Genomic DNA, 12,522 nt, shown 5'->3' on the forward strand with positions numbered 1-12,522 from the left:
TAATACTTTTGTCTTCCTTCAAATAACGCGCGCTGAGCACTACCTGAATTCTGTGGTTACACAACACGCACAGAGGAAAACTTCAGTGAAGCCAATTCACACACGCCAGAAGCCATCCTGCCCTGCCCCCTTGGTACCGTTACATGTCATTTCTTTCTCTTCCTTTTATTTTGATAAATTAACACATCCTGCCACGGCTTTATACTTCCTGCGCAGCAGAACATGCTCTTTTCTTTTACAGAAAGCATTCGGAAAAAAGCAAACGCAGACTCTGCCTCCCCACGGAAGTGCACAGTAATGTAGCAGCGGGAGGGCACCTTCAACCGGTGCATCCGCAGCCGGTCTTGGAGCTACAGGAGAGACGCTTGCTCTGCCGCTGAGCAGAAAGTAGCTGCAACTTAAGGGCTTCTTGTCATAAAAAGCTGGCGTCGCTGCTGCTTCCTTCTTGGTCTGAAACGACGAGGGCGTCAGCAAACGCTAATGGTCTAAAATGCCTCTTTACACAGAAGGGAGATTTTTATCAGCTGTTGCGCGTGGTCTGGGGACTGTAGTAAGAGTTCAGTGAGCGAGCCTCCCGTCATACCGTGAGTATCAGGAAATACTACACTATTTTACTGTAACTTGTTTACATCACATTTTTGTATATAGATTTTTAACTGTCAATTTTTTAAGTTATTGAGGGGAAAGCCTTTGTTTTCAGGAGTGTTCTTGACTTACGTTTTTTTGGGGGGGGGTGTCTATCATGTATTTCTTTGATGTGTTCATAACTTCCCTGTTAGGGTGGGAATTGAAGAAGAAAAGTCAAGGCTGCCGCTTGGTCCTTTTGGAACCTTAAGGGTTGCGATCGTTAATGTTTTGACTCTTCACAAGAAGTTTCAGAGAAGTACATTAACATACACTGTTTATAAATATACATTAACATAGAGGTACCATTCATAAATCAAATAGGTAACTTCTTTAATCCCTAGATTACAGCTTGAAAAGTGTAAGAGAAGGATGGTCACTGGTTATCTACATAGTCTCTGACAAGGACAGACAGTTTTCTTAAATACTAATTTGTCATGTAATACTTTGTATTTATTTTTTACAGTGTTTCAAGGGGAAAATAATGTCTGTATTTCAATAAATCCAGATTTTACCCTTAAATTTGCAAGTTATGTCTTATTCTTTATTAAAAAAACCCCACGTAATTCTTACTTAGAGCTAAACCTGTGCAACTTTATAATTAAAGCGTGAGGTGAATTCAAGCAGAAGATGCTGGTTTTCTTAATTTCTAGGGGTGCCTGTAGAGGTAAAGCAGGACTGCGGTAAGCTTCACTGCTGTTCTCTTGTAGTCAAAACAAGAGACACTTGCTGAAATTGAAGTTTTATTGAAAACCATTTTTAAACAGCAAGAAAGTTAAAAATTCAAACGCTTTATTTCAAATAGAAACTAACTTACAACACAACATATGAAGCAAATAAGTGATGGCAACATTGGCACTTAAACATCTTTCAAACCAAATATTCAACAAAAATATATGTCAGCTTATAAGTACACAATCTGCATGTGGCAATATATACAGCTGAGTGAAAAATATAAAAAGAAATACTGTTCTGCTTAAGAACATGATAGTGAAGACTTTGGTAGCAAAAATGTCTTTGTTTTTAAAACTGTGGTCTTCAAAGATGCTTCCTTGAATTCAAAGACTAAAAATTAAACAGATCTATCCCATTACACTGCTGGAGGTTACTGTCCGCGGGTAGTTCACTGACATTGATCCTGTTGGAATCACACAGTGATAATCGGCCAACACAAGGAAAAAGGCAGAGTGGGAACAGTTGATGGTACACAGGAAGACCACCAAACAATTCCTCCTTTCCACCGGCACTCCGAAATCTACGGCTCTTCTTGCTCATTGCTGGTGTGAAGACTGATCTTTTGGACTTCCAGCTCTTCTGCACTGACCATGGAGGGATCGATGGCTGCATAACGGGTACCGTGGAACTGCAGTAAATGGATCTGTCGGACACGAAAAACAACACTGAAACAGGTGTAGAAGCACAAGGTTTTGGTAAGAAACATTGCTTCTGAGTAATTGCTGTGAGGATGAAATCATGGCTCTGGAGTACAAGAGTTCAGAGAGAGGACAGAGGAAACGGGCAACAGACAAACCCCCACATCCAGCCCTCCATGAACATGGCTGCTCCCAGCCCTGCCCTTCTGTATCAGTGATCTGGGAGCCAGAGCGAACAGAGCTCAGGCAGGTTAAGAAACAAGAGCAAGCACAGAAAAGGAGTCTTCTAATGCTGTTTCAGCTCTACACATTAATAACTTGGGTTGGAATGCAGAGACTCACTTGAATATATAGGTTAACCTCAGCACTCCTGCAGAGATAGGGGAAGTTGCCTCCTGTTTTGAGATGAGCTCTTCTGGCACTAGGATAAAGCTTATACATTTCTTCTTTTGCTTCAGTTGAAAGTGCACTTTGGTCAAACACCTGCGTAACAAGTCACAGCAGTTAGTTCTGAATCTAATCAGATTTTGCTTGTTAAATGAGGCTGGATATATGCTGCTCCTGGAAGCAATTCTCAGCTTCTCTGTGGAACAGCATTAACGAAAACAGAAAACAAGCAAACATGTTAGTCATCAGCAGCTAGAAAGCTAACTCTGTGATACATAAACATATGTCTGTGTTATTGCATGGAATATCCAATTCATAATTTACCTCAGAAGAGTCATCACAGTGTTGCCCAGTCAGTAGAAGGCTTATCTAAATATGAAGATAGCTGCTGCAAATATTGCTAACAGAATATCCAGGCCCCACCTGCCAAGGGCAGGAAACTGTTTTTTTTAAAAGATGAAAAAAAAAAAAAAAAAGGATTACATTGAGATTAACTTACATCCATAATGGTTACAGGGATGTCTCGAATTTTATGAGGTTCTACATAAGAGTTCTGGCAGTTGAGGGTAAGTCTTGAAGCAAGCTCGCTCTGGCCCAGACTCTCCAGCTTTCAGTAGAGAGAAACACTGATTAACAACACATTTCACTGCAGGAAGTTAATGCAGTATTAACAATACAGCCAAAGAGAAGTTAGTTTTAAAGGGAAACATGACTGCACTTCAGATGCAGATTATAGTTCCAACTTAGTATCTCTCTGCATGAGACAAATGCTTAAAACATGTTCTATCAGAGCTCCTGCCTCCAGAGCATGGCCTACAGACGTATCCCAGCACTTTCCCCTCTTCCACCTCAGTTTCTTCACTACTTCTCTTCTGATCTACATAAATAAACAGAACCATAAGGTAGACGGTCACAGCACCAGTTAAATTGCTGGGGCTATGACAGTCAACATGGGCTAAAGATCCATTCCTTAATCCTCCCTTCTGGGTAAGTAAATGAAGCAAGCAGCAGAAATACCTACAGCCTCCTGCTAAGGAAATCTACAGAGATCGACATCACAGCCATTAGAGTACACAGCTACCTACCCTGTCCACCATGAAATCAATCCCATCGGCCATTTCAGGATCTAGAGGACCAGATGCAAAATTCCCAAGGACAATTTTTTTCAGCATAAAAGCAGGCATCAGCCAAAAGCTAAAATAGAAACAAGATGTAACAGCCTTCAAGCACCCCAGACTCTAACAATAAGATGCTTTGTTGTAAGCGCTCCCCTTCCTTGCACAGACTTCGTGCTTTAACTTCAAATGAAATCCTGAAGAAGCTTCAAGAGCAGAGATGGAAAACCTTGCAGCTAGGTGCTTGAAATGCTCTGGGATGCTGTTAGTCTTACATTGCAAGAGTGTATTTTAAACATGGTGAATAACACTTTCCTGACTCTAAATGGTTTTGCTAGAAAACAGGCAGAGTTCTTAAATCTGACCACACGTGCAGAGGATCACAGGATGACTCGTCTGTCAAATTCCACACTCCTAATTGTGAAAATTTCCATTTTCCTTGTGGCTTGGCTTTAAAAGTCACAAGTATTCCATCCCGCACCTCCCTCACCCAGGCTGGAAACAGATTAGACACATGTCCAACCAGATCAGCGTGACATTTCATTCCAAAAAAATTAATGCTACGCATCTGATCGCTTGTCTTTGTCTTCCTTACCTGTTTGCTGTCCATGTCTGATTGAAGATAGAAGTGTCACTAAAGGAATTACACAGGATCAGAGATTGAACTCTGGGAGATTTGTGTGTGTATTCAGCAAATTTCTGAGCCAGAAAGCCTCCCAGAGAAGCTCCAAAAAGGTGAACCTAATTCAAGGATAAAAAACCAGATCATGTTACACTTGTGAAATAAGTGACCCCTAAGCACAACATTTCATTACAAAAATAAGTCATTCAAGTTTTGTCCTCATAAGCCATTTTTTAAAAGAATTAAACTCTTCTATTCAGCTTCTGGTTTTATATGTGATATAAATGTGAGAAATACTGAAAAAAGGAAGTGTTCCAGATCACAGTTCAAATTTCTGTTTGCTCATCAAGATTAAGAAAAAAGCAAACATTTTACCGTGTCTTCAATAGCTATTCCAATCCAAGATACTTTATTGTGGTATTCTGTACTACATGAGTTCAGAAGGATAATTTCCACAGGATCTCATGAAAAACTAGTTAACCAATACAATTTAATAGGCCTGGAACAGCAGTTGAATTTAGGCCAAGTATGACAATTTTCAAGGGTATTCACCTTCAAAAGTAAACTTGTTTCAAAAGTAAAATTGCAACACAGCCTCTTTATTTATAGGCTATTTTTGTGTAATTTAAGAGCAAGCGTCTAAAATATGAGACTCTTTCAAACATTAGGTTTTACTGCAACTATACGTCCATCTCCCCATCTCTGAGCACTCACTTTATCCAGCTGAAGGTGGTCTAAGAGTTTTCTGAATCCATCACAGAACTCGAGGTGGTCCCAGTACACTGGATACTGCAACTAAAATAATACGAAGTTAGAAAAAGCTGGTCTCTGATCAGTACCCGTCAGCTGTCCACTTGAAAGTCGTATCGATTCTAACATTAAAGGTTTGAAGATAGCAACCTGCCTCTCCTGTATCACAAGGCTCGAGCTCCTCAGCAAGGTCCCTACAGCCAGAGAGCATGAACACCTCCCCCTCGCTTGCACAAAATACACAACTGAAAGTACCGCAGAGCAAGCTTGGGGAAAGTACAGCATTGCTTCATTCTATAATCAGTGGGAGGAGAGGCTGGAATGATTCTTCAGCGATTTTGTAGCATGTAAAATCAGCAGGTACAGAAATCATTAATTACTGCAAGAGATGTAACACGACTCCCAAAGCCATACTGTTTAGCAGAAATATTGTGTAGAAATCAATCATTTCAGTTCAGTTCAGGAGCTGAGAAGCCACAAAAGAGCATGCTGTTAGGATTTTAAGATGGCGTGACTTAGCATTTGCAGCTATGCAGGCTAAGAACCAGGTTATCCACCAGCCCTACCCAGAAACCCTGAATGAACCCATACGCTTGCCTCATGGCTAACAAAGATCCAGCTGGAGGCAAAGATGACTGGTGTCCAGGTCACACAAGGGAGAAAACAGACCGAGAAGTTAATAAAGTCTATGCACAAGGCTTTGGGTAAAGGCTGCCATAAACCAACAGATTTCAGCCTGGATCTGCACGCTACAGACTCTGGAGTACAATTTAAAAGCAGTTTTTTTGTGGATTCTCCTTAGTCAACACTAAGAAGTTCATCTCCATTATCCAACCTCTGATTAGAGCAACAAGCACAAGTACGCGAACTTTGACACAGGACTGAGAATACTCACAGCGATAACTCTGTAGCCCCACCCAGTGAGCGCCAAAATTTGCTGGAAAAACACATCTGCAGTTCCACTTACAGGAGGGAGAAATATGAGTGGGCACCGAATGCTCCTAGGTCCTGCATCATACAGCGACCAGACTTTACTGTCGTCATCATCTACTATTATCTGGAAAAAGAGAGGCACAGAGGGGAGAAGAAACACACAAGAAAATGAGGTTCTTCAGCCAGCTTCCAGGATTGCTTCTACAAAATTTCTGTCATCTAGTAAATATGTTCAAGACCCCCTTGAACAAGATCATCTTTCACTCTTCTTCACAATAGCTGTCTTCTCTAAGGCTGTTTACTAACTGGAATTACGATGTTTGTGTGAATACTGCTGGAAACAGAACTGCGGCCACGCACTGTCAGACCAAATGCTTTGTGTGTCCTGATATAAGCTGGATAACGAACGCTGCACCGCGCAGAGTCAGCGGCAGCGCAATACGTGGTGTCTTATGGGAGCTCATCCTGCAGACAACTGGAGAACTGAAAGTAATGAATTATGTTGGTTTTACAGTGATGGACTGCACTTCAGAAATTACACCTGGAAAAAAAAAAATCTCTTCCTTTCTGAGGAAGTGCTGTTAGCTAAAGTTTGCAATGCTTTGCTCTGGATTTCAACTCAGAGGGCCTTAGTCAGAACGATGGTACATCTGGACCTAAGAATTCATACAGAAATAAATCATAGGAACAGCAAGACTGTGTCCCAAAGGATCAGGTTTATGCAACATTCCACATGCAGAAAAATACGCTTGGGAAAGGAGCCACCGTGGTATGACCCAGGAGAGACCCAGGAGGTCAGTTCAAGGTACGAGAGCAACAGCCGTAGGCTGGAAGAGCCAGCACTGCCTCCGGGGGCTGCTTTTTAAACAACCATCTAGGTTTGCATGCAAAAGATTTTACAGGTCTGGATACATGCAAGCCTACTGAATTAAGCAGCTAACACCACAAATTATTGATCTGAAACGGTTACAGCCAGCTGCCAGAAACAGAGACGCACACAACTCCCAAAGCAGCACTGCAAAGCTGACCTGGAAAGAAAACCGCTTCCATCATCTGGCAGCATCTCAGGAGCATCTGGAGTGCCTAGGACGCGCGGCTGGCTGAAGCAGATTATTTGCACGCGAGCTGCTATCCTTAACGAGCAGTTTCTCATACAGTGCCCACCTCAGGGAAGAAGTTAGAAGTCCTAGAACAATTAGTATCTTTAAAGGTATGGGAAGTAGATAAAGGTCGTCTTTTCTAGCAATGCTGGAGCCTGACTTGTTTTTTCGGGGCCTGTTCTACAGGCAAACTGTTGTGTATATTTAGGATGCTCTTTCAACCCTCTACAACCCAGCAAAAGCATGCAGCTCATACCAGATCAACAAGCACAAACCTCTGGGGAAAGCCTGCGTCACAGAGCGGGAATTCATCTCCTCTGTATCAAGATTTATAGCTTTTTGAATAGCAATATACAAGCACAATTCACTTCTCCATCACCGCAGTTAAGCTGCTCAGGGAATCAGAGGAGAACAGCATATCACAAACCAGATTTGCTTGACTAACAAATCTGCTTGTAATAAAGCCAGTATTTCAGGCTCTGGGAGCATGTGAGAAATCACATGATACTGTTGTTTTGTAAAGTCTCTTAAAAAAAAAAAAAAGACAGATTGCATACCACAGCTTCCAGACCACTGAAACCATTTAAAAATAAACCTTGTACAAAAGCCTTCTCAACCCCCCCCAAAACCAACCCTTTGCACACAACTCAAGAGCTCCAGGCCTTGCTGTTCTCAACTGTTTCCAGCTGAGAATATTTCCAAAGGTGAACCATACTCCTTGAAATCACAAAACCAAAGTTAGTTCACATCAAGGAACCGAGGCTGAGAGATAACGTTTCTTTCCTCGAGCCCAGACAATGAATCAATGGGTTTAGACAATTGTTCTATTTGATTTCTAGCCACATACTGGATAGTTTAACTGCAGCTCGAAAACAAGGCTAAGCACTGCGTAGGCAGACAGCAGCGTGGTTCACTGCTGATTTGATAGTCACCAACCTTTTTCTTGTTCTCATAGATCAATCAAGATCACCTACAGTTTACATAAAGGGTAAAATCTGCAGTGCATTGAAACAAGGGGCAAAACTTCCCTTGAGTTTAGCAGAGCCAGGGTGTCCCCTGCTGAAGACTTTTAGGAAGGACTTAGCAAAGACGGCAAGTGGTGTATGCAAATGGAGGCTCACAGGCAAAGCTAAAGACTTCATTTAAAAATGTTATTTTCTGTGCTGTACTTCCTATATCTGACAAGAGCAGGAAGGGCGACAGAGCTGGGCATTTCCTGCTCCTGTCAGGAGGAACATCTCAGCCCGTTTTCAAACAGCCAGCTCTGGCTCTGCTTCCTTAGGTCGATCTGACTGCAGTAACGCATGCTTACCAGTGGTAATGATGGTTGGTCATTCTTCCCTCTGTACTGCACGTACTTTGCCTATACTTTTGGGGGGATGATGCAAGCAAATGTATCCCTAAAGACTGCTTCAGCGATTAATCACATCTTCAAATTGTACTTTTTTTCCTTCTCTCTCCAGAAACCAGGACTAGTTTGTTTATTTCTACCTCCTTCATACCCCACACGCATCACTGTGGCATCACTTTAGAGTAGACCGAATCACTCAAGAGGGTAAGGTATTCCCTAGTCTGAAGGTCACCAGGCCACCAGCAGCTTCAGTTTACACGTGTTCCCATTATGAAATCCTGAGTAGTCAGCAGCAGCTGAAGGCAGTGGCCCCTGGCAGTTAGCTGCAGTGTCACACGGTCCCCACAGCAGCAGCAATGCGTTCTGCTGTAACCACAGCCTCCAGCTCCTTTCATTTACCGTACTGCATCCCATAAAGCAGCGCCTCGGAGCACCCACATGTCTTTATGCTGAAATGCTGCCTCCCGGCTTCGCTGACCCGGTGAGGCGTTGCCTGCAGGCAACAGCATGGCACAAATAGACCCAGCAGATCTGGTACTGGCCAGAAACAGAAAGAAGCTGGACAGTCAGAGCCTAGACAGAGCATGCACAGTCAACAGCAATGGATCTTTTTTATTTACTGAAGACACAAACTGGCAAAAATGAATGAGAAACCCTGAACGGAAAATCCTACAGCCCTTCCATAAAGGTAATTTCTTAGAGAAAGCTACACACCACTCAGTGGAAATAATGCTAGGCACATTGAAGCGTTGTTCCCTAGGTTTGGGGACACAGTCCCTTTCGAGTGGCCCAACTGCAACCAACTTGCTGTTGAAAGAGGTAATGCTGCTTTTGCCTCTGCTGCCAGCACCATCCCCCTGTTCCTGCAGCCCACACAGCCATCCAGATTAGGGAACTGAACCAGCTGGAAGTCAGCACCAAAACAAGCTATAAAACACCCCAAATCAAGACAGGTCACTGACTCTGCTCAGCTTGTGTGGTTATATGAGCAACTGTGCTTGCAGGAGCAGCAGGTTGGGGTGTAAAGGCAAGACTGGCCTTCAGTCCAGCAGGAGTCTGGGCTGCTGCTGCAGGTTAGTCTGTAACCACAGCCCCAGCAATCCTTATCTGCAAAGGTATGTGAGAGCTAGTCCAGGTCAGGAGCTACGTACTAGTACTGCACTCCATGCCCTCTGCTGCTCGGCACGTAGAGACGACAAGTTGGGGCACTGCACACCTCAAACACTCTCCTGTGGTTCAGTGAAAGGAAGTGGAGAAATCCAAGCGAGAGGAGAAAGTGGTTGGACAGCGTGATTAAGCAGAAGACATCTAAAGGACACGCAGCGGAAGAACCCACTTGGTTTTTTCCACCGTGGTTAAGGCATCTTTCCACTCTCGGGAACCCTGCATGCAGCCCGACTGCCGAGAAGTTGCCTTCAGATGCTCTGCTTCAGCCTGAGGCCGATGGGTAGGAATGGCCAGAGGTGGCTCCAGCCGCATGGCAGCTGCCCTGCCTTGGTGCAGCGCAGTGCACACAGGCAGCTCTGCAGGAGGCCACGCACGTGGTCCCCAGCACGCACCATCTCCTCAGAGTCTCCTCCTCAGGCATGGCTGGCATCAGGATGCCAGGTACTGCTGTTGTGGCTCACAATTGCGAGGCTCTGCTCCCCACCACCACATGCAGAAGTGACCTCCGAGAAGCATGTAAAAATTAAGAGCATGCCTTCATGCACTCACATGACACGTGGGACAACAGTTCAGGAGATAAGCCAGGTCACTAGCAGAGCCACAACTGTTCTGCATTAACCAAACAGCTTAGTCTCTCCCACTACAAAGCAAGAGGAGACATTTCACCCACAAGTTGATTACAGCTGTACGTACCTTTTTAAGAGGAACTGTGCTTCTGAACCAGTTATAGTCAGGAGAGACTTTAATCTCTCCCATGATGTTTAGAAAAAATTCAGTTTAGGTCAGCCTGAAAAAAAGAGAGATAAAGTTAGAAATCAATATAACAGCTTTACCAAAGGCAACACTCAAAAGCTGTGCTGTGCACATAAAGCATTTGCAGGGTGAGTTTGCTCTTATCAGTTGATTGTACTCCCTCTGACTCACGCCAAGTTTACTTATCCTCAGTTTTCATCACAGACCATTTAATTATTCTCCCAAGAGGCAGTCACCTGGCTGCCTTACTGTACCAGCCTAATTATGAAATGACAATGCTTTTGTAACAGCATTCCCATGTAACAGTTGTAGAGAAAGACAACTGTGTTACAGGCTGTAAGTGGCTTAAAAAGCCAAAGCACATTTTTGGTTTGTTTTTAATTTATAAAGCACTCCAAATTTATATCTAATAAATATTCATACAACTCACTCAGCAGTTCAGACAATAGACTTACATTATTTCATGAACCTACTGCCTAAGTATTCAGGCCACGTTCTTCCATCTCAGCATAACTGAGCCAAAGGAGTCCCAAAGCATATCAGGACTGTCAGCTGATAGGAGGCTTAATTTATAGAAGAGCCCTGAAGTTTTAATTCTATCCACAAAGAAGCTGACTCTTGTCAGGAGTTACCAACAAAGATATCTTTGAAGCACAGCAATTAATACAGAACAAATTGATTCAGAGTTGGGTGCACACTGGCATGCCACTAATTCACTCTGAAGTCAGAATGTCCTAGCATACATAATGAAAGGGTCCATTAATTTGTAATAAACACTTAGGTAACTTAGGTAAACACTTTTTTTAAAGCAGCGAGAGACCATTAGCTTCCATGTATACAACAGATGGTATCAAACAGTTTTGAAGTTGCAGACTCAATAGCTTTTCCCTGAAAGCCAACTGCCTCAGGAGATTATTTTCATGCATTCACACACAGCACTGAGCATAATAAAACAAAGCAACTTTTGCTCTTGTTGCTTAACAGCTGCCTAATATAAATCAATAGGTTTTGTTTCTTAATTCTTCATAAAATAAGACCTCAATATATTCTCTGAGTCACTCCCTTTCTCCCTGCAGGAAAGCTGCTGGTGTGCAGGTTTAACTATCTTACTGGGTTACTGCTGGATTAACAGTCATTTACAATTTCCTCATCTTTCAGTCTTCATTTGCCATTTCCCAAGTACAGAAAACATGGATTTTAAAAGGGAAAGAACTTTCTAAATTGTAAGACAACAAGCATCTCCCACAGAGCAGGTGATACACCTTTGATGTCTAACGAGGGTGTCAGAGGTAAGAAATTCAGCTGTGTGGCCATTGTTTCAATTTTGCATGGCTTTGTTTTGGTGCTTGCATCAACTATGCTGCTCTTTGTCATAGTCTGGCAGCAGGTAGAATTACAGCAGAGGTAAAAAAATATCTATTCCAACAATCTGCAAAGCAGAGCAGGCACAAAGATGCATTACTGGACTAAGGGGGACAGCTGGTCATTAGGGAAAGGAAACAGCAGTTCAGACTACCAATTCTTTTCCATAACCACACATCAACTAGTTTTCAAAAAGCTGGTCAGCAAACCATGGTGTGATAAAATTATGGCAGAAATAAATTACAGCAAATGCCTTAAAACAACACATTCTCTTTGAGTATTGTATTACAGCAGGGCCAAGAAGCACAAGTCATGGTCAGGCACACTAGGCGCTGCATGGACACAGAGGCACAGGAGAGGGAGACTTTCTGCTAATAATTCTGGTTGCCATAAAGGGTCAGCAACTTCTTCCTCCTGTGATCACCTCCCTTCTGCCACCTCAATCTTTCAGCACCATTAAGGTAATTTGTGGGCTGGCACATCACTTGGGAGCACAAAGCTGTCTATCGTTAGGCTAGGTAAGGAACAGGCACAGATGCAGCTGAACTTCATCCTGTCAGCACACCTGGGCTCGCACCAGAGCAGGTTAAGAGTCCATCTGAAGCCTAAATTTTGAGCTTCCCAGTTCACCTGTTACCACTGGTGGAAACAAATCACTAGTCACCAGGATCTGGGCTGATTTCCGCCCCCCCTCCCTTTTTGTAAAGGTGCACCTGCGAACCCCAGTCCTAAAGATTGCCCCTCTTTGAAAGCAAGAGTAACTGGTTTTTCTTTGATTACAGAAGTTTTTGCTGAAGTCAATGTCCTATTAATGCAATATTTTTTCCCTTGGCACAGAAATGCAGCGTTACATTTGCACACACAACTATTCATGTCAACAATAACTATGTGCTCTTCCAGCCACAGAAAAGCTGAACCATGAACTCAAAACAAGGAATCAGCCAGCAAAGGTAACTCAAATCACAAACAACAAACCTGATGCTGT

The 12,522-nt window shown here is 43.1% G+C and overlaps 2 protein-coding genes across 4 annotated transcripts in view; one reads left to right on the top strand and one right to left on the bottom strand.

The window, feature by feature from the left end:
• Positions 1-303, top strand: part of ANKDD1A (ankyrin repeat and death domain containing 1A) — a 10,694-nt gene extending 10,391 nt beyond the window's left edge. The window contains exon 14 of the mRNA XM_009582330.1: positions 239-303. Coding sequence (XP_009580625.1) covers positions 239-303 — 65 coding nt within the window. The remainder of the gene's footprint in view (positions 1-238) is intronic.
• Positions 304-1,354: 1,051 nt separating this feature from the next.
• On the bottom strand, positions 1,355-10,210 carry SPG21 (spastic paraplegia 21 (autosomal recessive, Mast syndrome)). Of its 3 annotated transcripts, XM_009582069.1 has the most exons (8): positions 10,116-10,210; positions 5,767-5,928; positions 4,836-4,916; positions 4,095-4,240; positions 3,470-3,578; positions 2,884-2,991; positions 2,340-2,480; positions 1,355-2,002 (listed from the first exon to the last, which is right to left on the bottom strand). In XM_009582069.1, exons 1-8 carry the CDS (start codon positions 10,176-10,178, stop codon positions 1,880-1,882), a joined length of 933 nt encoding a protein of 310 aa, XP_009580364.1. In that variant the 5' UTR covers positions 10,179-10,210; the 3' UTR covers positions 1,355-1,879. The 3 variants fall into 3 exon arrangements, with proteins under 3 accessions (XP_009580364.1, XP_009580514.1, XP_009580440.1); XM_009582219.1 differs by lacking the exon at positions 2,340-2,480; XM_009582145.1 differs by lacking the exon at positions 4,836-4,916 and having other exon boundaries at positions 10,116-10,178.
• Between the last annotated feature and the right edge of the window lie 2,312 nt (positions 10,211-12,522).

This window comes from Fulmarus glacialis, unplaced genomic scaffold (assembly GCF_000690835.1).
Source record: "Fulmarus glacialis isolate BGI_N327 unplaced genomic scaffold, ASM69083v1 scaffold13940, whole genome shotgun sequence".
Lineage (NCBI taxonomy): Eukaryota > Metazoa > Chordata > Aves > Procellariiformes > Procellariidae > Fulmarus > Fulmarus glacialis.